Genomic DNA, 26,130 nt, shown 5'->3' with positions numbered 1-26,130 from the left:
TGGATTGGTTCTTTAGGCGATGCATTGGTTCTGACTGGGATGCACCATTTCTGCTCCCGCAACAGGGTTGATGCACCAGTTCTGCCACATGCAGACTGGAGATACATTGTTTTCTCTGGAGCAAGTATATGAGTTCACTGCCAATGGACCAGGCACAGGAAAAGGTGAGAGACTTTAATATCCCTGAGTCTCAAGCAAAAGGAGGTAAGCCAAAAAGACCTAGGAGATCACTCTGGTCTCCAAGCAGAGTCCAGCTCTCTCTCTGCACTGTCAGTGAGTTGGAGGTAGCATGGCAACACAGCAGAAAAAGCAGTTCTTCCAGAGCATCAGTCTAGCAGAGTGACACTCCATATAGCAGCACAGTAGTTCTTCTAACAGAGGTTCTTTAGAGGTCCAAAAGTGTCTGAATTGGTGGGGTCAGAGGCCTAATACTAATACCCAGTTGTGCCTTTGAAGTGGGGGGATTTCAAAGAAGGGTTTTTTAAGTACACAGAGGTCCTTTCTTTTCAGCCCTGGCTCCAGGCTCATTACAGGGGTCTAATCAATCCTTTGTATGGGGACAGGACTCTGCCTATTTAAGTTAAAGGGTCCGCTCCTCCCTTCCATCCTGCCTAGGATAAGCCACTAGGTTGCAGATGGGTAGTCAGACACACCTAACATTCCTTTCTGTGTGACTGTCAAAAATAGTAATGTAAAACCGAACTTTACCAGAAAGAGGATTTGTCATTGCCTTTCAAAAGATATAAAAGATGACCGAAATATTCCTTTCCAATCCAGAATTACATCTTAAAAGTGTAATAAGGAATTCCTAATGTTATGCTATAAGAGGAGTAGGCCTCACAGTAGTGTAAACATTTTTGGGGTGTTTTTAACTAAAAGGACATGTAAGCCTTAAAAGTACATGTCCTACCTTTTACTTACTCAGGACTCTTCCCTATGGGCTACCTAGGGCCTACCTTAGGGGTGACTTATGTGCAAGAAAAGGGGAGGTTAAGGCTTGGCAAGGGGTTTTAAATGCCAAGTCGACATGGCAGTAAAACTGCACACAGAGGCTCTGCAGTGACAGGCCTGAGAAATGTGGAAAGGGCTGCTTGGGTCTGTGGCACAATCAGTGCGGCAGGCCCACTAGTAGCATTTAATGTACACGCCCTGGGCGCAGGTAGTGCACTCTACTAGGGACAGATAAAAGAACTATCCAAATTGTGGCTAAACCAATGTAACCATGTTTAGGGGAGAAGCACATGTACTTTTTGCAGCACTGGTCAGCAGTAGTACAGTGCTCAAAGTCCTACGGTCAATTATAATAATCAGCAAAAGGAGTAGGTAAGCAAGCAAAACCTTTGGGGTGAACCTTCATTAAAGGCTATTTTTCAATGGTCCTTCTCTGGCATCTGAAATAAGGTTGCTTGCAGGTGAGAGTGTGTTTATGTGAGAGAAATCTTGTGTGAATATGTGTGTATGTGTACGGATGTATGTGTGAGTGAAAATGAAGGTCAAAGTGCCGGTGATGTCACTTTTGCTACCCCTGGCATTTTGATTAATTGACGTCCATTGTGGTAATTGTGTCATGTTTCACTTCTGTCCCTGTGCTCTTCACACATACAGGTTCTTCATTATGTGAAAAGTGTCAACTTTACAACTAATACTGGTGAGAATGTATCATTTGATGAGAATGGCGACCTCTCGGCTGCATACAGTATTATAAATGTGCAGGTGAAGAATAACACCTTCGGCTTCATAAATGTAGGCAGCTTTGATAATATGGCTCCAGAGGGTCAAAAGGTTGTCGTCAATGCTGGCGCCATTGTGTGGAACACAAGAGACTCCCAGGTCAGGCCCACAATTTAACGGTCTTATTTGTAGTTTATGTATTGTTGTTTCTGTTGCTGTATTTGCATAGTAATATTCTTGCTGATGAGGTACATACAGCACTGGTACAAGGGTTTTCAGGTAATATGATGATTATAGACAAATCTCTGGAATAAAAAGATGCACCTCAATAGTACAGAGGCAGGATGCAGGGAGTGGACTCAGAAATAGTCTCTGTGTGGTCTAATGACCAGGAACATGGTTTCTGGTACCATATTATAAATGTAAGTGTGACCTAATTTTGAATGTAAAGTATTATGTAAACTCGAGTAATAAGAGTAACCAATTCAATCGTCACAAAAGATAAAGACTAGATTCAGAATATGGTGAAAAGAAGCACTACAATGTATGGATACATGTTCTGTCACAAATCATACTGTAGACAAAATGACCATCACTTTCTTTTTTCTCCACCCAAACAACACAGCCTGACCACCTACCATCTTATCTCTCATGGTCACATGCCCCCAAAACCAGCAAATTCTCATCCTCAACCATCTGTGTCAACCTTCCCTACACCCCCTATACACTGGCTGTGCCCAAACACAAGCACTACCTTCCAGCAGCATACGTATTCCTATCTCACCCCTCTCATTCCAAAACACTGCCAAATGACAAGTTCACAGAATAATTTTGGAAAGGTCCCCTGAAAGAGTCACACATTTTTGGCTCCAGAGAGGTATCACTGTGGGACATCCCCACCAGGGCTATCTCCAATCTGCCCCTTTATATCTTTTTGTAAACCTATTTCCAGGGCAGAGGACTCAGGCCCTATGTCATAAAATGGCTACCTACACACCTTTGGTGATGTGGTGGCAGAAATCAAATCTTATCTCTTAGAGACAGCCCTAAACGCACTCACGGAGGACATCCAGATACTGTTGGACCACAGAGAAACAGCAGCCCTCATCCTTCTTGACCTCTCAGCAGCCTTCAACACCATATCCCACCACACACTGCTAAACAGACTCCACCAGATCGGAATCAGAGGAGCAGCCCACAAGTGGATCACATCCAACCTCTCAAGAAGAACGCGGAAGGTCTTCCTCTCGCTCTACTCCTCACTCCCTAAGAAACATCACCTGCAGTGTACCTCAAGCCTCATCTCTCAGTCCAACCCTCTTTAACATGTACATAACACCCCTGGCAAACATCATCAAGAGTCACAGACTCAACATCATCTCCTATGCTGATTGCACCCAACTCATCCACTCCCTGACTAACGACCCAACCACCACCAAGGACAAGCTCCAAAGATGCATGAAAGATATGGCCGCCTGGATGAACAACAACTGTCTCAAACTCAACACCGACAAGACAGAAGTACTCATCTTCAGGAAAGACAAGAAAACCCTCTAGAACCACAAATGGTGTCCATCCGAGCTGAGTCAAACCCCCAATCCCAGCTAACATGCCCGCAACCTTGGCATCATTGTCAACTGCCAGCTTTCCATGAAGAAACAGGTCAGTGCCGTCTCCTCTGCTTGCTTCCTCACCCTCCGAATGTTCAGGAAGGTCTTCAGATTGCTCCCACCCAAAACCAGGTGACCAGTCACACAAGCTCTCATCACCACTAGACTAGACTACGGGCAACTCTCTACATTGGAACAACTGCCTAACTCATGACGAAACTCCAGATTATCCAGAACACCTCAGCCAGGCTCATCCTTGACCTCTTGAGACAGACCAACATTAACCCTTACCTCAGGAAACTCCACTGGCACAAAGAAATGCCAATTCATGCTGCTCACTCACACTTACACTACACAACGAAGGACTGTAGTACCTCAACACTCAAATGAACTTCTACCAACCTACCTGGAAACTCAGCTTGAATCCCTCTTCCTAGCAGCCACACATGCATCTGCACGACAAACAGCAGAGGCTGCTCCTTCTCACACCTGGCGACTGAGACCTGGAACAACCTCCCCCTGCACCTCAGAGCCTCACCATGGCTCTAGCAGCTCAGGAAGGACCTCAAGATTTGGATGTTCAACCAAAAGGAGAACCGGCAGCTCATTCTCCCAGCAAATCAAGATCCTCAAGGGTGATGCAGCCGCGCTCTACAAATCCGATTGATTGATTGATCTCTAGACCTGTCAGCTCTGTGGATCCTTGTTGGCGTGAAATATTTAATGTTTTTAACCTTAATCTCTCAAAAACTACTGAATGGAATTTTCACCAAATCACAAAAAGCACGCTTTCTCGACCAAGATCTTTCTTTCTGCCAAATTTGTTGAAATTCCGTTCAGCCTTCCTGGTGGGGCCCGATGATGAAGCATGTCACCAACTAGGTTGGCGAGTGAGGGCTTTCTAAAGAATCATACTGGCTCTTCTCCTGAGAAGGCACACTCTTTCGTTGTTTTGACTGTATGAGCTGGGGGACCAAGAGTACTCCTTAGATTCCCTCTCTCTCCCGTTGATATTTGAAATTCTATTTGGCCATTTTGGCTGTAGCTACGCCTAATTTTCCTATAGAAAAATGAATGGGGAAAGTGTGTTTTAGGACTCCTGTTTTCTTGCCACCCACTTGACGGATCAGCACAAAATTTTCCAGAAAGTAGTTGAGGTGGATGAACATTTTTTAAAAAAGTTTCTTGAAGATTCGACAAACAGTGAGAAAGTTATCAGCAAACCAAAAAATGCTGTGAGAGTTTTAAACATACTGCAACATCCAATCCTACTTTGAAAGTTAGATGTTATTGATTTTAAAAATTGGGCCATTTTGGAAAGGGCTCCAGTACTGTGCAGATGACTGAAGAGGATGCATCAGAGGATGATGAGTCGTTACCGCTGAGTGGGTGAGAGTTAGGAAATAGTGAATCTATTAAAGTAATAAAGGGCAAGTCTTGCACATTGATGAATCTTATAACCTTCCAAAGTGCAAGGTAAAAAAATCACAGGAGTTGATGTTTATATGTGGGCGGATTGAGTTCATGATATGCACTAACTGATAGGAATACTTGAATGTGTTTTTCGGTAATTCATAAAAAAAAGACTAATGCAAATCTAGTAGTATGTTGTGGAAAATAATTGACCCTTTTAGTGTTTTAATGCTCCCATAGAGTTTAATGGAAAATCAACTGTTGAAAAACTATATGTGGTGAAAAAGGGTAGGGGAGAGGAGTTGGCCTACGGCTATGGTGGTCGACCTCGAATCTGGGGAACTGGGTTTAAGTCTCGGCAATGACGCTGAACATCCTGTTATTCTGGGCAAATCACTTAATCTCCCTGTGCCTAACAAAAATGAATGTGTCCTCATGTAATGCAACTGGTGCTATGTAAGCGCCCTGATACACGATTCGGGTCAAGTTTGCGCTATATAAAACTCTGTAAAAAAAATAAAAAAAAATAAAGGGTAAGCAAAAGAAGTTAGGTATGACTTTAAATTCTAATCTCCCAGATCAAGTTGTTGTTATGAGTGTAGGAAAAATTGACAAATGGAGAGATGAACTCCTTGAAGTATTCCAGGATACGTTCAGAAAATGTAAAAGGGATTTCGCATTGCATTATTCTTAAGCAAGGAGCTAGACCTAGGCTCCAGAAGGTGGGATTGGTTCCTTTGTCCATGAGGAAAGTATTGATAACCGAACTGGAGAAACTTAGGGGCAAATTATCAAGAACGGCGTTACAATTACCGCCGGTTTAGCAGCTGAAAACTGCCGCTAAAGTGGAGATAATGGGCTTGATAATATGCCCTGGAGAATTCCAATAGAAGCCCGTGTTCACACCAGAACATGGACTTCTATTGTAATTCTCAAGAGCATATTATCAAGACCATTATCGCTGCTTTAGCTGCAATTTTCAGCCTCTAAACCGGTGATAATTTTTAACGCTGTTCTTGATAATATGCTCCTCAGTGTTGAGAGTGTAAATGTATCTACAGAAGCCTTGGAATGGCTTACATTGGTTGTTTTAATGTGTAAACAGAAATTAAAAGTGTACACTTGTGTCGATTCAAGTGACTTACACAACTGTATTTGGCTAGACTGGCACCCATTACGGAATATAAATCAGATACGTAGGGGCCCATTATGATGTCGGGCGGATTGCCCCCGTCAGGCTGGCGGTGGCCACCGCCAGCCTGGCGGGGGCAATCCGCCCGACATCCTCACTCCTTTTCCCCCGCCATATTAGTATGGCGGGCGACCTTCGCGAACGGAAAGACTGTCTGCCGCTTTTCCGCCCCAGTCGCCCTGCGACCGGGGCGGAAAAGGAGTAATATGGTGGCGGTGTCTATAAGACACCGCCAGCCATATTATGATGAGCATTTTCCAATGCCTTTCTGTGGCGGCAATGCCGCCACGGAAAGGCATGCGGAGACTCACAGCGGGGACCCGTTGTGGGCCCCCTGGGAGTCCGGGGGGTGAAGGGTGCACATGGGGGATGCCTATGGTACCCACCCCGCATTTCAAAGTGCAACATGGCAGGCACCGCGCGGTGCCTGTCATGTTGTGCTTTGAAATGCACAACGTGGATTTTTACCATTGCGATGGGCAGCGCTTTCTGCACCGCCCGCTGCAATGGTAAAAATACAGGAAGTACCCGCCACTGTGGCGGGCGCATCCTAATTGTCAAGGCTTGACCGCCGCACCTATGGTGGGCGGTCCCGTTTTGCACTGGGATGGCAGGCGGACTAAGTCCACCCGCCATCCTAATGGACCCCTAAGTACTCTCGGGGAATGCAGATGTTTTTCACTGTGAGACCTGTCCAGAGCATACCATCAAATTGTAATAAATCCTGATAGCAGACATTATTTCTACCACCACTAGGAGCATTTAGATATCCCTCGTATGTCCTTTGGTTTGGCATGAGCCTCTCTCGTTTTTCAGAGGGTGATACAGAAATTGTTATCTGGTATAAAATGCGTTACTGTATTCCAAGATGACATACTGAGTGTGCGCTTAGCCTAATTGTTATTAAAGAGCAATTGAAGGCATTTCTGTGTCTGGGGAAGTAATATGCTACGTGTTTGAGTCATTTCCCTGATGTTACTAAACTAATGAGATTACTTCTGAGAAAGGGTGAAATATTAGTGGAATGAAGAATGTGAGAGCTCTTTTACCTATGTTAAAGAAGGCATAGCTAAACTCCTATTTTAAGTTTGTATCATATGAGTTAAAAGACGGTTTTCGTGAAGGATGCACGTGCATGTCACCTAGGTGCAGTTTTGATGCAATACATGCAGGAAGAGAACACGTTCTAGCATTTTAATTGAGAACAATGAAAGGTGCAGAGAATAGTTATTCTGTGATTGAAAAAGAGGAATTGGCATGTTGGTTGGAGATGCAATATTTTAGAAACTATTTATGGTGAACAAAATTTGAACTAAGAACTGACCACAAGCCATTGGTAGATATTTTCACAACCATCAGTGGAGTGAATGCCCCTGCTGTTATAGCTGTGTCGTTATTTAGATCCCAAGAATATTCTTTTGAGATGAAATATGTATTAGGAACGAGAAACGTCAAAGATGATTGTCTATCACATTTACAAATACCTTCAGGGGATGATTGTGAAACTGATGGATGGTAACTCATTTCGAAATGTTGGTGGGTGGCGCGATTGCTACAGAAGAATGGAAGGTGGCTTGGGTAGTAATGAAAGTCTGTTGAAGGTAAAACTAAATTTGGCAGGTGGCTGGTAGGGGGAATGAATTAGTGATAAATCACTTAGAAAATACAAGTTAGTTTATTCAGTGTTGTCAATGTAGATGAAATTTTGTACAGAGAGAAACTGGTGATACTAGAGTCTATTGACTGAATTGGTGCATGAAGGACATGGTGGCATATTGTCCATGAAATGTAAAGCACATGTGAATTTTTGGTGGCCAGATATGGATTGGGATATAACAAGGTATGTGAGAAATTGCTTATTTTGCAAAGATCTCCTTTATTGCCACAGCTCAGCAGCAACAATTGAATAGAACTTAGTGAACATTCTGAAGAGATGAAGAGTCCCTCTATGACCAGGTATCTTCCTTCTTTGTTGCTGCTGCTCAGAAAGATAGTACTGCCTCTTCAAGCTTAGTACTTTTACCTATGACTTTATATTTCTAACGCTATCTGGTGTACTTTTAAGCCTTTATCGTATTGGTATGCTTTACATGATATTTTAGAGACTTGTAATTTCTTGATGTGCTTGTTGAAGGCTAAATGATGTGTTTTTTAGATCCCCCTGTCTTCACCAATGACAACCCTATTGTATTTCTCTTCCTAACTTGTGACAAGGTTATTGTCTCTCCTCCTAACTTGTATTTCAACTCTAATACCCTTTTTTGGGGTTAAATCTTCATACCGCATTGCAGCTTCCATTCGGTTTGATTTTAAATCGGAACAACTTCCCTCGCGATCCCTCGCGCATGCCTCGCGTGAGTCACTGCCTATGGTGCTGACCCCGCATACTTAACAATCATAATGATCGCAATCTTTTTTCCACAACTTTAGAAGGGCTCCTACCTTCACGCAACACTGGGGATCCACACGTCCGTACCCCCATATCGATCCCAATGATCAAAACGGCACACTCGCGTCTGTACTCATGACGCGTGCATTAGAAGAAAGGCCATTAACGACCGTTCACGCACGCTCGACTGCGTGCGCGACGGCCATTTTAACTCTTTGGGCATATGTTGTTCTATCCTATGCGGAGACATTTTAGCAGCTTGGGCATTGGTTTTTTTCAACTGCAGATTTTCAATGCGATCATAGCGTTGCTATTGCAGTCAGCTGTTCACCGACTCAAATTGATCAATGACCCTCCCCTCACGATCGAAATCCTTTTTTCGCATCCAAACCGGCAAATTAATCAGTAGGTTTGCGCTTTTTTACTAGTGGGCTACTATTACCTTTAAAAAAAAAAAGAGGAAGAGAAGTTATTAATATACTCACATGTCTACAATTCCATCTCAACCATGGAACAAAAGTTTGAGGAACTTGTCAATAAGGCTTTGGAAAAAGCCTTGGGGTCTATTGACGAAACAATTAGTAAAAAGTTGGAATTCATGTCCAACCTATCTTCTATCCCCTCCACAAGTAAACTTAACAGGACATCTAAAGCCACTAAAAAAAGGTCTATTGGTGGAAGTCAAGCTAAGAAGGGCACAAAGTAGCCCAAAACCTCCACTTCTACACGCCTTCGGGACGGAGAAAAGAATGGTGCCTCGGGCACCCCAGATGGGCAAGATAAAGCCCAGAGCTTCCCGTCCACATTAACAGCGATGAAAGTTGTGAGGAAGAGATTGAGCTGTCGTGCTCCTCTGGCTTTAATACTGACGTCAAGGAACTGGGAGCTTGGAAGAGGCTTCTAAGGCCTCGGGGTCCAATAGCATTCTTGTGGACCCATTTGGGGACGAAATGTTCGACCCTCTCCTAATTAAACACCCTTTGTCCCCAGAATGGACCCCTTCCCAACACATTGTAGACTACCTCTCCTTCTGGCTAAGAAAGGAGATACCCCAAGAAGTCAGATCTAGGCTTAGGTCCGAATGCCCACGCCCCTCACTGCCTAACAAAATTGCAATGACCCCGGAATTAGATCCCAAAGTTGTGGCCTTCATAACCAAAAATAACAGGGACCCCAGGAAAGGGGGATTAAAATCCTGTCAAGACCGCCTTCTTGACGTGATAGGCCCACTCACCAAAGTTTTCGAAATGACCGAATCAGCCTATGTGGGGAATAATCAAATTGATGTTAAGGAACTCAGAGAATGGGTGCAAAGAGCCATATGCCTTATTGGCAACACTAATACTGCCATTTCCACGGAGAGAAGAAAGGGAGTACTGTTAAAAATAGACCTCAAACGTATAGAATTAGCCAAGAAAGATGGAGGCGCAGATTCTTAAGGCCTCCTCTTTGGCGAAGATTTTATCAAAGAAATGGCTAAATATGTGAGCGCATTTAGCCCAATCCAAAAATCACAAAAAGAAATTAAAAAAGTGTTCCAAGATAGAGTTTTTACCAGGGCCGGGAGATTGCGGGGTCATTTTCCCGGCCGCGGAGCACAATCCTCAAGACCCTTCATCGCCCGTGGTGGAAGATTTTCAAACTACGGCTCACATCAGTTCTACCCACAGAGACAAAGGAACCACAGACGTCCCTTCAGAGGTGAACGAAGACAACGCTCATTTTCAACAGGTAGTAATCTTGAAAGACCCTTCAGGTACCCTCCAAAGGTGGGAGGGAGACTACGCCAATTCGCTGGGAATAGGAACTTGGTTACTCAGGACAGTTGGGTCTTACATACAGTAAGGGTTTACAAAATAGACTTTACGGGTGTCCCCTTCCAGACACGATGCCCTCGCGAGATCACAATCTCACACAAGGACAGGGACCTAGTCTCCCAAGAAGTAGAAGAATTATTGAAGAAAGGGGCAATAATCGAGGCAAAGACATCGGGATTCATCAGCAATGTTTTCCTGGTGGAAAAGAAAAACAAAGAACAGAGACCTGTAATAAACTTGAAAGACTTAAACCATTGGGTAGTCTACCAACACTTCAAAATGGAGGGTATTCACCTCCTAAGAGACATTTTAAGAAGAGGGGACTGGCTCACGAGGTTAGACTTGAAAGACGCTTATTTGACAATACCGATCTGGGAACCCCATCAAAGATTCCTTCAATTCACTTGGCAAGGAAAACTTTACCAATTTTGCAGTCTCCCCTTCGGACTATCGTCCGCCCCTTGGTGCTTCACCAAGGTATTACGTCCTGTGACCGCTTGGCTCAGGGAAAAAGGCGTAAGATTAATCACATATCTCGACGATATCCTTATAATGGCCCATTCGAAAGAGACTGCATCTCTTCATACCGACCTCACAATCCGAATCCTAGAACACCTAGGCTTTATCATAAACACGAAAAAGTCTTGTACAATACCCAGCCAACAAACACAGTTTTTAGGCTTCACGGTAGATACACTGAAAGCAGAACTGAAATTACCTGCCGAAAAGGTGGGGAAAGTGAGGAAGGAACTAAGAAAGGCACTCGTGAAAAAGACCTTCCCACTAAGAACCCTAGCGAGAATAGTGGGCCTCTTGTCCTCAACGATCCAAGCTATCTTCCAGGGACCCCTCCGTTATCGAGCACTTCAGAGACTAAAAGCGGGTGCTCTAAGATCGAACCATTCATACTCCCAAATGATATCTCTAGACCAGGAGTCGAAGACAGAACTCCTCTGGTGGCTGAAGAATGCGGAGGCATGGAATGGCAGACCGTCCTGCTCCTCGCAGAAGCGGCCGCTCCCCTCACCTCCCCCTCCTGCTGGTATCACTGGTATTGTGCAGCGCTCGAGAACGGTGGTCATTTGGACTCCTGGCACTTTAATTTCAATTGATTCTGTTCAGCGCTCGTGTCCTGTGCTCAGTTGTACTCCAGGCGCTATTCTTAGAATTGACTGTGCAGCGCTCGTGACCTGTGCGCTTTAGTGCCTCTGCAAGTGCTTTAATTAATTATTTCACGCAGCGCTCAATAACGCTACTTGCCTCGCATTTGTTTCTGCTAGCGCTTTTATTGTTGTGCACCTCGAGATTGCTGTCGGAGCTTTGCTGATCTGTTTGTTTACTGTGTTTACTGTGCGGCCATTTTGTTTGGACCCCTTGCAGACCCTCCCTGCACCTAGACCCCGCCTCCCAGCTGACCCTCCCACCCACAGAGGTAGAGCCTGTGCTTGCCCTCGTGTGCAGCTGGGACCGTCCTGCTCCTCGCAGAAGCGGCCGCTCCCCTCACCTCCCCCTCCTGCTGGTATCACTGGTATTGTGCAGCGCTCGAGAACGGTGGTCATTTGGACTCCTGGCACTTTAATTTCAATTGATTCTGTTCAGCGCTCGTGTCCTGTGCTCAGTTGTACTCCAGGCGCTATTCTTAGAATTGACTGTGCAGCGCTCGTGACCTGTGCGCTTTAGTGCCTCTGCAAGTGCTTTAATTAATTATTTCACGCAGCGCTCAATAACGCTACTTGCCTCGCATTTGTTTCTGCTAGCGCTTTTATTGTTGTGCACCTCGAGATTGCTGTCGGAGCTTTGCTGATCTGTTTGTTTACTGTGTTTACTGTGCAGCCATTTTGTTTGGACCCCTTGCAGACCCTCCCTGCACCTAGACCCCGCCTCCCAGCTGACCCTCCCACCCACAGAGGTAGAGCCTGTGCTTGCCCTCGTGTGCAGCTGTGACCGTCCTGCTCCTCGCAGAAGCGGCCGCCCCCCTCACCTCCCCCTCCTGCTGGTATCACTGGTATTGTGCAGCGCTCGAGAACGGTGGTCATTTGGACTCCTGGCACTTTAATTTCAATTGATTCTGTTCAGCGCTCGTGTCCTGTGCTCAGTTGTACTCCAGGCGCTATTCTTAGAATTGACTGTGCAGCGCTCGTGACCTGTGCGCTTTAGTGCCTCTGCAAGTGCTTTAATTAATTATTTCACGCAGCGCTCAATAACGCTACTTGCCTCGCATTTGTTTCTGCTAGCGCTTTTATTGTTGTGCACCTCGAGATTGCTGTCGGAGCTTTGCTGATCTGTTTGTTTACTGTGTTTACTGTGCAGCCATTTAGTTTGGACCCCTTGCAGACCCTCCCTGCACCTAGACCCCGCCTCCCAGCTGACCCTCCCACGCTCCGCCCCCCTCCACTCCCCATTTATGTCTGATGTCCCAACGCGCAGCGTCCACGCGCTACGGCCACGCCGAAGGTGCGCCAAAGGTAAGCCCGTCTACGCCCGTCCGCGCCTGGACCGCGCCCAGCGCCAGACCCCCTGGTCCACGTACCACCCACCTCCCCCGCATTACTTACGGCGCCGCCACCCTCCTAGCCCTTAACCCCGGCCGACTCCCCCACTGCGTCCAAGCCACTCCTGGACACATCCATGGTCCCTTTTCCTGCAAATCCTGCAAGTTCGACGGCAGCAAGATCAACTCCACATCCACGGACACAAAACAGATATCTGACCCCAACCACCTAAAATGCATCCTGCTCAACACCCGCTCAGTCCACAGACACGCCATCGAACTTTGGAATCTTCTAGACACCATCTCTCCTGACGTCGCCTTCTTGACAGAAACATGGATGAACGCCTCCTCAGCCCCTGACATCACCATTGCCATCCCGGAAGGATACAAGATCATCCGTAAGGACCGCACCGACCAAACAGGAGGAGGCATCGCTATCGTCCATAAGAACTCCATCCGCATCTCTACCAGCTCAGACGTCAACCTCGCTAGCGCCGAACACCTTCACTTCCAGATCCACACCGACCCCAAGACCACACTCAGAGGCACTCTCCTCTACAGACCTCCAGGACCCCGAGCAAAATTCAGCGACGTTATCACTGACTTCATCACCCCACACGCCCTCCCCTCCGAGGAATACATCCTACTGGGAGACCTCAACTTTCATTTGGAAAAGAGCAACGACAGCAACACCACCTCCCTTCGGGACAATCTCGCCAACCTCGGACTCAAACAACTTGTCTCTACGCCTACCCACATCGCAGGTCACACACTCGACCCCATCTTCACCTCCAGCAAACATGTCTCCTTCAGTCACACCACTACCCTCCAGTGGACGGACCACAGCTGCGTCCACTTTACCTACAACAAGACCCCTACCAACAACCATCCTCAACCCACTCTGCGTAGAAACTGGAACAAAATCACCATCGACCACATCTCCTCATCGCTTCTTCAAAACCCCCCTGCCCACTCCTCACACCCCGACCAAGCAGCGATTAACCTCACCCAATGGCTATCCAACAGCGCCAACATCCTAGCACCGCCGAAAAAACGCCAAATCAAACTTGGCAGCAAAAACGCTTCCTGGTTCAACGATGATCTTAAGAAATCGAAGAAACTCTGTCGCTCCCTCGAGAAGGCCTGGAAAAAAGACTCAAACACCAGCACCAGGAACGCCTTCAAAAACGCCACCCGCATACACCACCAACTAATCCGATCTGCTAAGAAAGCCGCTTTCCAAGACCGACTAGACAACAACGCCCACAACAGCAAGGAACTATTCAACATCATCAAAGAATTCACCAACCCCTCAGCCAACTCCAATGATATCACCCCCTCTCAAGCTCTCTGCGACTCCCTAGCCTCGTTCTTCCACAACAAAATCGCAGACATCCACAACAGCTTCGACAACCAATCCGGAGACCATCCCACCCAATCTTCTGCCGTACCTTCACCCCCCTTGAACATCCTTAACGACTGGAACCCAATCTCCACCGAGGACACCATCCGACTGATGAACTCCATCCACTCAGGATCCCCCACAGACCCGTGCCCTCACCACATCTTCAACAAAGCTGACTCCATCATAGCACCACACCTCCGAGATGTCATCAACTGCTCCCTCAACTCCGCCACCTTCCCGGAAAGCTGGAAACACGCCGAACTCAGCGCCCTTCTGAAAAAACCCACAGCGGACCCCACCGAACTCAAAAACTACCGCCCCATCTCGCTCCTTCCATACCCGGCCAAAGTCATCGAGAAAGCCGTCAATAACCAGCTCGCCGCCTTCCTCGAAACCAACAAATCCCTCGACTCCTCACAGTCCGGCTTCCGAGCCAAACACAGCACGGAGACCGCCCTCATCGCAGCAACAGACGACATTCGTACTCTACTGGACAATGGAGACACAGTCGCCCTCATCCTCCTAGACCTATCAGCAGCCTTCGACACAGTCTGCCATAGCACTCTTCTACAGCGCCTCAAAAACATCAGGATCCAAGGAAAAGCACTGGAATGGATCACCTCATTCCTCACCGGAAGAACCCAGAGAGTCCGCCTCCCACCATTCAAATCCGAGGCTAATGAAGTCATCTGCGGCGTACCCCAAGGTTCCTCACTCAGCCCCACCCTCTTCAACGTATACATGAGCCCCCTCGCGACCATCGCTCGCCAACACAACCTCAACATCATCTCCTACGCAGATGACACCCAACTGATCCTCTCACTCACCAAAGACCCAAACACCGCCAAAACCAACCTACATGAAGGTATGAAAGAAGTAGCAGAGTGGATGAAGCACAGCCGTCTGAAACTGAACTCAGACAAAACAGAAGTCCTTATCTTAGGCACCTCCCCCTCCGCTTGGGACGACTCTTGGTGGCCAGAGGCCCTTGGAAAAGCACCCATCCCGACGGACCACGCACGGAACCTGGGCATCATCCTGGACTCCTCACTCTCTATGAACAGACAAGTCAACGCAGTCTCATCTTCATGCTTCAACATCCTCCGCATGCTCAAAAAAACATTTCGCTGGATCCCCACCGAAACCAGAAAAACAGTCACCCATGCACTGGTTACAAGTCGCCTGGACTACGGAAACATCCTATACGCCGGTATCACCGCAAAACTCCAGAAAAAACTCCAACGCATCCAGAACGCATCAGCCAGACTCATACTAGACATCCCGCGTAAAGACCATATCTCTAGCCACCTGAAAAACCTCCACTGGCTCCCCGTCAATAAGAGGATTACTTTCCGCCTCCTAACCCACGCTCACAAAGCACTCTACGAACTCGGACCCGAATGCCTCAACACACGACTTTCCTTCTACACCCCCCCTCGCCAGCTACGATCTTCCAACCAAGCCCTTGCGACCATTCCTCGCATCAATAAAACCACCATGGGAGGTAGATCCTTCTCCTACCTCGCAGCTAAAACATGGAACTCACTCCCCACTCACCTACGTCTCACTCAGAACCACCTAGCATTCAGAAAGCAACTTAAAACCTGGATATTCGATAAGTAATTCCCATCCCTTCCTCAAGCGCCTTGAGACCCTCTGGGTATGTAGCGCGCTATATAAATTTCTGACTTGACTTGACTTGACTTTTTGGGGAGGAACCGGATCTAATAATAGAATCAGATGCGAGCTTGGAAGGAAGGGGGGCGAGATGTGGGAGTTACTCAACAGGTGGACGTTGGACCACCCAAGAGAAGAGGTTGCATATCAACTGCTTAGAATTACTGCCAGGTACATTTGCAATTCGCTGTGTTACACCGAAAACAGCGAAATGCTGTGTGACAATATGGATGGACAATGTGTCAGCTGTCTGCTATGTCAACAAATTAGGCAGACCACACTCCACGTGCCTGACGGACCTGGCGAAGGGATTCTGGGAATATTGTTTGAATAAAGGAATTTCGGTTATAGCAGAACATATTCCAGGGTTAAGCAATGGTGTGGCAGACTGGTTCTCCAGGAATTTCAGGGACTCGACTAACTGGAGGCTAGGCAGATGAACTTTTTTGACTATCCAATCAATATGGGGTCCTTTCAGGAGAGACCTTTTTGCAGACCGCCTGAACACCCAGCTGAAAGAATTCTTCAGTTGGACACCGGGCACCCACGCTCAGAGAGTAGATGCCTTCCTCCAAGATTGGAGGGGCTTGAAACCCTATACCTTCCCGCCCTTTGCATTGCTTCCCCGACTTCTTCTTCACGCTCGACGCTACAGCGAGAATATAACTGTAATAACTCCCCTTTGAGATCACAAGCCTGGTTCCCGGTCGCTCTAGAGATGAGCATAGACTTTTCAATCCTAATACCCTCGTTCAGGGAGATACTCTTGGGTCCAGGCGGAGACATTCATCCCCTCGTAGATCAGGGTCTTCTAGTTCTGACGGCATGGAGGATTTCAGGAGACAATGGCAAATCCCAGGGCTTTCGCCAAATGTTTTCAGACTCATCTCTGAGTCATGGGCCCCAGGTACAAGGAAGGCATATCGACTGGCGTGGAACAAATGGGTTCGCTGGTGTCTTCAACGGGGTCATGATCCAGTTTCAGTTAATTTAGTTCATGCTATTAACTACCTATCTGAGCTATTTACTTCAGGACTCTCTTATAGAACCGTCAATGTCTACAGATCTGCAATTTCTGCAGGGCACTGTCTTGTTGGTGGTCTCTCTGTTGGGCAGAGCTTGCTAACTAAAAAGATTATGAGAAGCATGAGAGTTCTTAATCCTCCAATCGCTAAATATTCCGCCCTTTGGGATGTTACACTGGTACTTCGAACTTTATCCTCCTGGGGAGAGAATTATTCTCTCTCCTTGAAACATATCTCTTTTAAACTCACTGTTTTACTATGCCTGGTATCTTTCAGAAGAACCTCCGACGTCAAAGCATTAGATATTTCTAACAGATCCTTTCAACCAGAGGGTGTATGTTTCTATCTTAAGAGAAGAATCAAAACTATGTCCTCTTCTTTTTTTTACCCCTTCTTTCCTCAGAATGAAAGACTCTGCGTAGTTAAATGTCTGAAAGAGTATGAGAGGAGGACTGTTAATCTGAGATTGAACAAGACTCAATTACTAATTTCCTATAGATTTCCCCATAAGGGAGTTTCCTCCCCAACCCTGGCAAGGTGGGTGAAGGGAGTTATGTGTGAAAGCGGTGTGGACACCTTTATCTTTGGAGCTCATTCCCTCAGGGGCGCATCAGCTTCCAAAGCCTACTTCCTTGGTGGGGGATTACAAGATATTCTAAGGCGGCAGACTGGTCAAGTGATAGTATGTTTAAGACTTGTTATTTTAGGCCAGTCTCTAATGTGATTGATAATGTTCTTAATTCACTTTGAACTTGCATAATATGGCCTCCATGTCGTGCCATAAAATTTAGATTTTTCACAGCCTGCTGGGCAGAAAATCTGGATTTTATTAAGGACACAGAGGCTAATATTATCCCACCACTTTTGTTGTATATTTTGGAACCCACCCTATTGCTGATACAAATATTACGAATTTGTGTTCCTATGCCATATGCCTTATTGGCAACACTAATACTGCCATTTCCACGGAGAGAAGAAAGGGAGTACTGTTAAAAATAGACCCCAAACGTATAGAATTAGCCAAGAAAGATGGAGGCGCAGATTCTTAAGGCCTCCTCTTTGGCGAAGATTTTATCAAAGAAATGGCTAAATATGTGAGCGCATTTAGCCCAATCCAAAAATCACAAAAATAAATTAAAAAAGTATTCCAAGATAGAGTTTTTACCAGGGCCGGGAGATTGCGGGGTCATTTTCCCGGCCGCGGAGCACAATCCTCAAGACCCTTCATCGCCCGTGGTGGAAGATTTTCAAACTACGGCTCACATCAGTTCTACCCACAGAGACAAAGGAACCACAGACGTCCCTTCAGAGGTGAACGAAGACAACGCTCATTTTCAACAGGTAGGAATCTTGAAAGACCCTTTCTTTCAGAATAAGAATTGTCATCCCCCTGGACTGGGATTTGGGAAACCTTCTTCGTTTGGTGTCATGTTTTACTTCGAGTTGAATTTGTTTCTTCGCAGCCTATCACATAAGGAAGATACCTGGTCATAGAGGGACTCTTCATCTCTTCAGAATGTTCAATAAGTTCTATTCAATTGTTGCTGCTGAACTGTGGCAATAAAGGAGATTTGCATAATATTAGCCTCCGTGTCCTTAATAAAATCCAGATTTTCTGCCCAGCAGGCTGTGAAAAATCTAAATTATGTATGAGGAAATACAGGGCCTTCTGAGGCCCCGCTGATTCTCGTGGATTCCTGTTTTCCTGTATGGTGCAGGCTGCGGTGGGATTCAGTTCACCAGCATTCTCTGCAGTGCGGGAGGCAGGGTCAGCCTTTCCGATGCCGAAAAGTCATGGTGACACTCCCGCAGCACAGGACACGCGCGGGCGTGCCCATCTACACCCGCCCACGGCCGATCGAGGCTGGGCTGGCCCACCCTTGTGGTTCCACGGTAGGAGGAGCACCAAAAGTCTGGGGACTTCGTAAGAAACTGTACAATTTCTACAGTGGATTTCTTTCAAGGACACAAACAGAAGTTTGTGACCTGTACTGCCTATGAAGTTTTCACCTTTTGTATTACTCAAGCCCAGTGCAACTTGGATGTTTTCTATAGGTAACATTTTTATTATGACAAATTTATTACATCATGCACAAAGCACTTAAAATACACAATAGGATGTTAAAGTTTGTAGTTTTAAGCAGTTTTATGGAGGTTTTTATTCATGCTGTCTTTTATTTGGAAATTGGGCAAGATTATTTTAGTCAATGATTGTTAGTTATGGATGATATTGATATATATATACTTTGATAGTTGGGATAAAACTTAATAAAGTCATAAAGTCATGATGATGATGATGATGATGAAAGGACACAAACAATTTTTACTTGTATCATTATCAATGTATCAGAGTAAACCTTGTGCTGGCCACTAATCCTACTAGGATGGGGAAACTCAAGACAATGGCTTTTTACAGCAGGCTGTCGGGGTTTTAAACAAAGAAATAGAATTGGCTGAACGAAGGATGTCTCTTTTTTCACCCGTACCCCCCAACATGGTTGCAGTTCAAGAGCAGATGGAGGGAGGGTCCAAGGTGTCGCTGGTGGCACTCCCAGTAGTTCCCCTATCCACCAATGGTTGTGTTTAACTGTCCCGCCTGCCACCATCAAACTGGAATGGAGCGCAAGAGTGGGGATGAAAGTTTAATACCCAAAGGTGGAAAAAGGAAAAGGGTAGAGCTCGGAACAATATCTAAGAAACAACCTTTGGTCGACCAAAAGCATATGCAAAGTCCGGCCCAGGCCAGAAATACTTGAGCTAATCACCAGAGAGAAGAAAGGATTCAACCCCTTTTGGAAGAGTTCTAACCAAGGATAACAAATCTCCTACCATGTATCCTAAAGCCTATATTGTTCCACTTCAGGAAAATAGAAGAACAGCTCTCATCCCTAGTGGAAATGACTAAAGAAGGGCATCGAATAGACCCACCCCCCTCCCCGAGAGAACCTGGTCACCCAATTGCTACTGAAGCTCGAGTTCTAGGTTTGCCTCTGCAGCTGTTGGGCATCCCTCTCAAGACCATGTACATGGACCTGACCCTGGCACTGTTAGGTGTGCCCGCAAACAAAGGAAACAGGATGCCAGGATGAGGTGAAAGTCAGATTCTCTTCAGTTTGGCAGAGATAGATCTTCCTGGTGTTCAAAAATGTACCACATTGTCAGCAGACTGCCCTTAAGCTTCAGTTTCTAAGCGCCCCTGATCGTTTTCATTTACCAATGGGGTGTTCTCCTTACGCAAAGGTTTTAGTGGGAACCCCTCCCTTAGTAGAAGGCACTCAGGAAACTTGACAAAGTCTTATTAATAAAGTTGCTTATTGGTGCAGGAGGAATGTAGATTGTGAATCTGCCTTTATCGATAAAATGAGCAAGGCCTGTACAGTAGATTGAATTGGCCTCACAGTGAAATCTGCAGAGGGAGACTCTATAGTTTTAAGTACCCAGAGTGTGCAGGTATTTTGCTGTCCAGTTTGAATGTTGTTAATCCAAATCTCATCAAAATAAGGGCTCGCTCATTAGGGTACTTTTATCCACCTCCATATGGTTATCCTCTCAACATTCAGTGTAACCGAATGAATAGATTCCCACAAAATATTTCCTCCATTGTGAACTTTGCCCATCGCAACCAATTTGAACCTGTACCGGGGCTCCTGAAAATAATTGACTCCCAAACGAGAGTAGTCAATTAGAGGTATTCAACCAACGGGAGTTTGCTATTACAACGTCCTTTTTAGCTCCATCCAAGTGTACTACAAATAAAGAAAGTAATGGATGTTGAGTGTGAGCGAGGTTCCCAGTACCTTTCATGGAACATTGCAGGGTTTCAGGATAACATAACATAACCTGGGTATTTGTAAAGCGCACGTTCACCTGGAGGTATCTTGGCACTGAATAGCAGATGTTTCTTGTTACCCAGCGGTACTCATTTTATTGAGGTCAAATGGATGAAAGGGTGAGTGGACCCGCCAGGATTTGAACCTTTGACCATGAGGACGAACACAGGCCCCTGCAGTGGAGGCATTAGTCCACTGAGCCACCAGACCCAGCTACAGGATACATTGAACAATGAAGATTGGCTGGCATAAATCCAAAACTATGACACTGTTTGCGGTCAGTAAACATGGACTGAAGATCCCATCACTATCAATGCATATAAATCATACCATTCCCAAGTTATCCCATCGTCTACTGAGAGGGGAAAAGAGGGTTTGCCTATTTTTGTTTCATGTGGCATTAAAAATTTTACTGTGAATATCTTTGCATCAAGACTGTGCTATCAAATTCTGAAACTACAAATAAAACACCTGTAAAATGTGATAGTAGAACATTTGTATTTTTAGTATTTTACTACACAACCAGTGGAGATTGTAAAAGAATTAGGGAGGCTATTGTCTGACTCTCTGGATAGACAATGGTATAGTGATAGTACAATCTTATAGTCAGGGGGTTTTAATAATACCACATGTCCTTATAGTAGGAACTGCATCTGTGAATTTTCAAACCTCCAGGGGAATGCTACAAATAGTTTTAAACATTCAGCCTATGGTGAATCCCTAAATCAGCTCTTTGTAACTCGTAATCTGATTTTTGCCTCGGATTACTGCCCTCAGGGAAATCTATGTCATCCTAAATTTACTGGTAGAGGCAGGGGGAGCACCCTAGACTTTGTGGTCTTAACAGATGACCTTGCAGATCAACTTTTGCAGTATGAGGTGTGCCCGCTTCTATTTAGTGATCATAACACTATTTCTTTACGTTTTGAGTTCAGCTTTTCAATAGAAATACCAGAAACTAATAAGACTCCTGCCAATTATTCAGCAAATAAAGGGGGTTGAATAAATTAGGGGAATATACATCAGGACAAGTTTTTTTAGTAATCTGACTAGTAAGGTTTTTAATGACATAATTTGCTGTCTCTCATTGGACATGGCTCTCGTTAGGCTTTTGGAAGGTTTTACTAAAATTAGTAAATTTGTGACGTCTGAGCTGGATACAACCAAGCCATTGAAAGAGCGCCCTCCTACTTCTTGGTTTAGTCCTAAATGTACAGAAGCTCTCAAAATCCTAAAACAAACTACTAATAAAGTTCTGCGAAATTTAGAGGACCTAGGGCAGGCAGGAAAAACTATAGGCTAACCCTAGAAAAGGGGAGATACAAGATCAGAACCCGGACCTAGGAGGACTCAGAAAAGCAGCTAGTTTAAGAAACACCATATTATTGTGGGAGGTTGTTACCCTTCCTTTTTTCACAGATATAGGGCTGGTTTAATCATTTCTCTACAGTTTTTAAGCTAGACCAAGACAAGGTCGCCCATGATAAGGTTATGAGGCCTGATCCCCCGCAAAAAAAGGAGGACTGGTTAGCTGATTTTATAAGTGTTCTCTCTGTTGTTGCAGCCGTCCAGACCGCAGCGAGTGGTAAGGCTGCAGGCCCTGATGAGGTTCCACTTGATATTTTTAAATACAACCTTGACTTGTGGACCCCTCTTTTAAGGAATATCTTGAGGGCAGCAGTTAAAGGCAATTTAATTGAGTACTAAAGTGAGACCATAATTATTAAAAATTTTAAAAAGGGTTTTCGGAATTTGCCTACTTGCTACTGCCAAATCTCACTAATACATAGTACAGCCAAGATTCTTGTGCTGATCATACTGGATAAATTCAGGGAGGATTGGGCAGAGATCCATTCCTTTTTTCACCTTTTCAATATGGTTTTAACCCTACTTTAGGGTCGGTAGAGCGGGCCCTTAATTTAAACCTTATCTGGAGGAAGTATGCCCTTCACATGGCATTTATGGACGTCTCCTATGGCTTTGATAAAGTTGACAGGAAGAAATTGTGGGTTTTAATGGGACAGGCTGGCGTGGATTCTTCCTTGTTGGACCTTGTTAAGCGTATGCACTGGGGCACAACTATTAAAGTGCATCATACACTTCTAGGGGACTTCTACAAAACCTAAATAGGTTGAGCAGAGGAATGAGGCAAGGATGCATCCTGGCTCCACTTTTGTTTTTATTTTTTATTAGACCCCTTTCTTTAGGGGCCTGTAGCAAAGACATCCTGCGTATTGGCTCTCGTGTAGTCCTGATTCTTTTATACGCAGATGATGCGGTTCTCTTGGGGTTAACTGCAAATGGCCTACAAAATCTTTAAATAGATATAACGATTTTATGAGTAAATTGAATCTTAAGGTAAATTATCAAAAAAACAATTAAAATGACCCGTGGCCCCAGACATGCAAAGACTTTAAGTCTGATTACGAGTTTGATGGTGCGGTGGCAGGACTGCACCACTGCCGCACTGCCAAACCTGCATGAGAACCTCCTGCAAAAAAATTCATTTTTTTGTCGTTAGCAGGTAATTTCATTGGCGTTCCAATGGTGGTGCCTTTAAAATAGCCTCCGCAATGCGAACACTAAAAAAGTTCCAGCACGGCATTGGCTGAAAGCACACAGGGGGGCACATGTTGTGCCCTCCTCTGTGCATCCACAAGGCGTGAGGCACACAAGGGCCCTGCAGGCCCCCCTTTCTTTTATCTCGGCCACTGTTTTCATGGAGTAAAGCCCTCCATGAAATCAAAGGTGGAGATGAAAGTCACAATATGCTTGGTGGGACCACAGCATCCTGCCAAGCATATAGGTGCCTCTTGACCGCCATGCAGCCGCCAGGTCACGGCAGTTCCCTGGCTGAGTAGGCAGTCACATGCTGGCACGACTACTAGGGTCATAGTGTGACGGTCATAAGACCACCACCGTGGCACCACCATGAGTCTGGCGGTCTTCGGACCGCCAGACTCGTAATTAGACCCTAAGTGATTGCATACAGGCCCATTTCCATAATGTTGGAGCTCCTTTAAGCACTGCAGCACTGTAGCTCAGATACTGCAAATACAGAGGAATCTCTATTTCTTCAAACATCAATATTGGTGAAATTCAAAACAAAACTGAATGAACAAAACTCCATTTATAACCAGTACAACTGCATAGTGCTGTGTCTGTAAAGCCCAGAGACCACATAAGGCTTCCTACCCCTAAGTGTTTTAATATTGGAGGAATACCAATAGAAAAGGTATCTTCTTTTAATTTTCTAGGCCTCTGAATCGACACTAATGAGATTTGGGAAAGATTAATTAGTCAGAGATCGCAAAATATGGGGTAGCCGTTGATACTCTTTTGAGGTTTGCAAAAAAATGGGGCACAAACCAATGAGGGAGATGATCCACTTGTACAAAAGTAAGTGCCTACCTCTTGCCTGTTATGTGGCAGGAGTGTGGGGTTATACAGTTCCAGGAAAGTTACAGATATTAGAAAACAAGTTTTTTTGTAGACTTTTAGCACTACCCAAATCTACCCCAAGTTCTATTACACATGCAGATTTAGGGATGTTTTTTTTGGGATGATTTTATTGGTATAGCCCCTTTATTATTATGAATTAAATTATGGAGCACCCCCCCGGGTCGACTTTTATAGAGCGGTTCCGAAGGACTATTTAAATCTTGATAACATGATTGTTATCCTATGGCTTGCTTATATTAAAAAAGTTTCTCGAAACCTAGGTCTCAGTTTTCTTTTCAATTCTCCAGAAGGCATAGGTCCCCAGACAAAAGGAAGGGTTAAAAAGATTTTTGCCTCGTATAGAGACGAGACCCGAATAGGAAAGTCAATAAAAGGTAGGGCCCAACTATTGATTATATGCACATTTTTAACGCCATGGAACAGAATCTTATTTTACCTGGTTTGGTAACCCCCAGCTCAGATTTCATGTGACAAGGCTAAGATTAAATGTAATTAATCATTTAGTTGCCTTTCCCCTGGCTGGTTCTTGGGTTGCCTTATGTTCAAAGTGTCCATGTGATGCTGCCGCTATTCAATGACTGTGCACTTTATGATGTTTTACACATTGTATCTCTCAATAAGGGCTCGATTTCTACACCTAATTCCTTTGCATAGGCATTTTATTTCATGAAAGAGGGATTAGGATATTTACAATCCTTGGCCTCCCCAGAAATGTGTTAAGTAGTACTCAGTTACTGCTTTGAAACTTAGGAAATACTATGCGACGTAAAATCTTTTTTTTGCTTAAAACGTAGAACCTTTGCCTTTGTGATTTTAGATTTTTAAAATCTTTTCTTGAGTGGATATTTTTGTATTATTGCTATTTGTTATGAATTTTGTATTTTGTGTGCTTTATGACCAGTGTCTGGTCGAGTAACAAGTTTCGACTGAATGTATGAGCAAGGGCATAACAATAAACTCAAGAGAAAGATGTGCCAATTTGGTGTTAGAGATAGAGAATATGTGAAATTGGGCATTAATGTGAGAAAGGGAGCCTAAATTTGCTGCTGAAAAAATAAGTATGGTATGTCATGTTATATTATGCTATGCTTTTCTAGGCTATGTTATGTTATGCAGATTTGTAGAATGCACTATGACCTGGGAGGGTACCCTGGTGCTGGGGAAACAGTGTGTTATTAGAAGGTGGAGAGAAATGGATAGTGAGAAGACTTGTTCATGATCACAGTGTGAAAGAAGGGGATGCTTATGTCAGCAGTGCTAGAGTTCAATTTGCCAATGTTTATGCTACTACAATTGGTGAAGACATAAAAAAAAACATATTCTCAATGAGAAAGAAGGTTGAAGGAATATGTTATGGTAATTCCGTTACATTACACATATGAACATTGTACAATATTATACTTTTGTTATATATAAGAAAGATACGTTGAATTCTGGGCAAATAGTAATGCCACTTTGATAGTAGAACATAGTGTAAGAATTCTGTTTAAGAATATTTTTATTGGAATGGAGAAACAACTGGACAGTTGAAGGAAAACACTGTAATAAATGTACTTTTACTTTTACAAGAAGTGTTCTTTCAATATGACCATACATTTGATAAAGATTGAGCAGAAATTCAAATGAGTCAATATATTTAATGAATCAGATACATAATGCACAGATCTTAGATTACAATATATACAAATCTGAAAATATTAGTGGATGTTGTGAAGTAATGTCTAGAAAGTTCAATTCTAATACAAATCTTTTCAACCTCAGATGCCCTGATTATGGTTTCAACAATATTTGGTTCAAGGAGATGAATCCTCAGTGTGGTGATCATGGCAGGAATATATAGATATTAAACCAATTTTTAAAGATTGATAGTCTGTTGTAGCAGCCCTTAGTGACATTGCAGGCTATATTGGGTCTTTTTATATTCACACAACTATTAGTAAGATATTTTCTGCCTTCTGCAGCTGGCACATTAACCTAACAAACTATCTGGCTCATGCTTCCAAAGCAGATAAATTATCTCACCGGGCAATATTTCACAACACACCAGTGTCCCTAGAAGGACTGTTGACCGGGCCAATGCCAGTCAAATGTAAATTGTATCTGACTTGTGATAAGCCTGCCCCAGCCCAATGGACAAAGCACTATGCC

General features: G+C 44.7%; 1 protein-coding gene across 1 annotated transcript in view; it reads left to right on the top strand.

Annotated features, from left to right (window-relative positions):
* The window catches only part of LOC144762987 (extracellular calcium-sensing receptor-like), a 148,262-nt gene that overhangs the window by 56,853 nt on the left and 65,279 nt on the right, over positions 1-26,130 (top strand). Inside the window, exon 5 of the mRNA XM_078648301.1 lies at positions 1,606-1,830. Within this exon, the coding sequence (XP_078504427.1) occupies positions 1,606-1,830 (225 nt within the window). The remainder of the gene's footprint in view (positions 1-1,605; positions 1,831-26,130) is intronic.

The sequence above is a fragment of the Lissotriton helveticus genome, chromosome 6, assembly GCF_964261635.1.
Source record: "Lissotriton helveticus chromosome 6, aLisHel1.1, whole genome shotgun sequence".
Classification (NCBI taxonomy): domain Eukaryota; kingdom Metazoa; phylum Chordata; class Amphibia; order Caudata; family Salamandridae; genus Lissotriton; species Lissotriton helveticus.
This window is presented reverse-complemented; position numbering and strand designations above follow the sequence as displayed.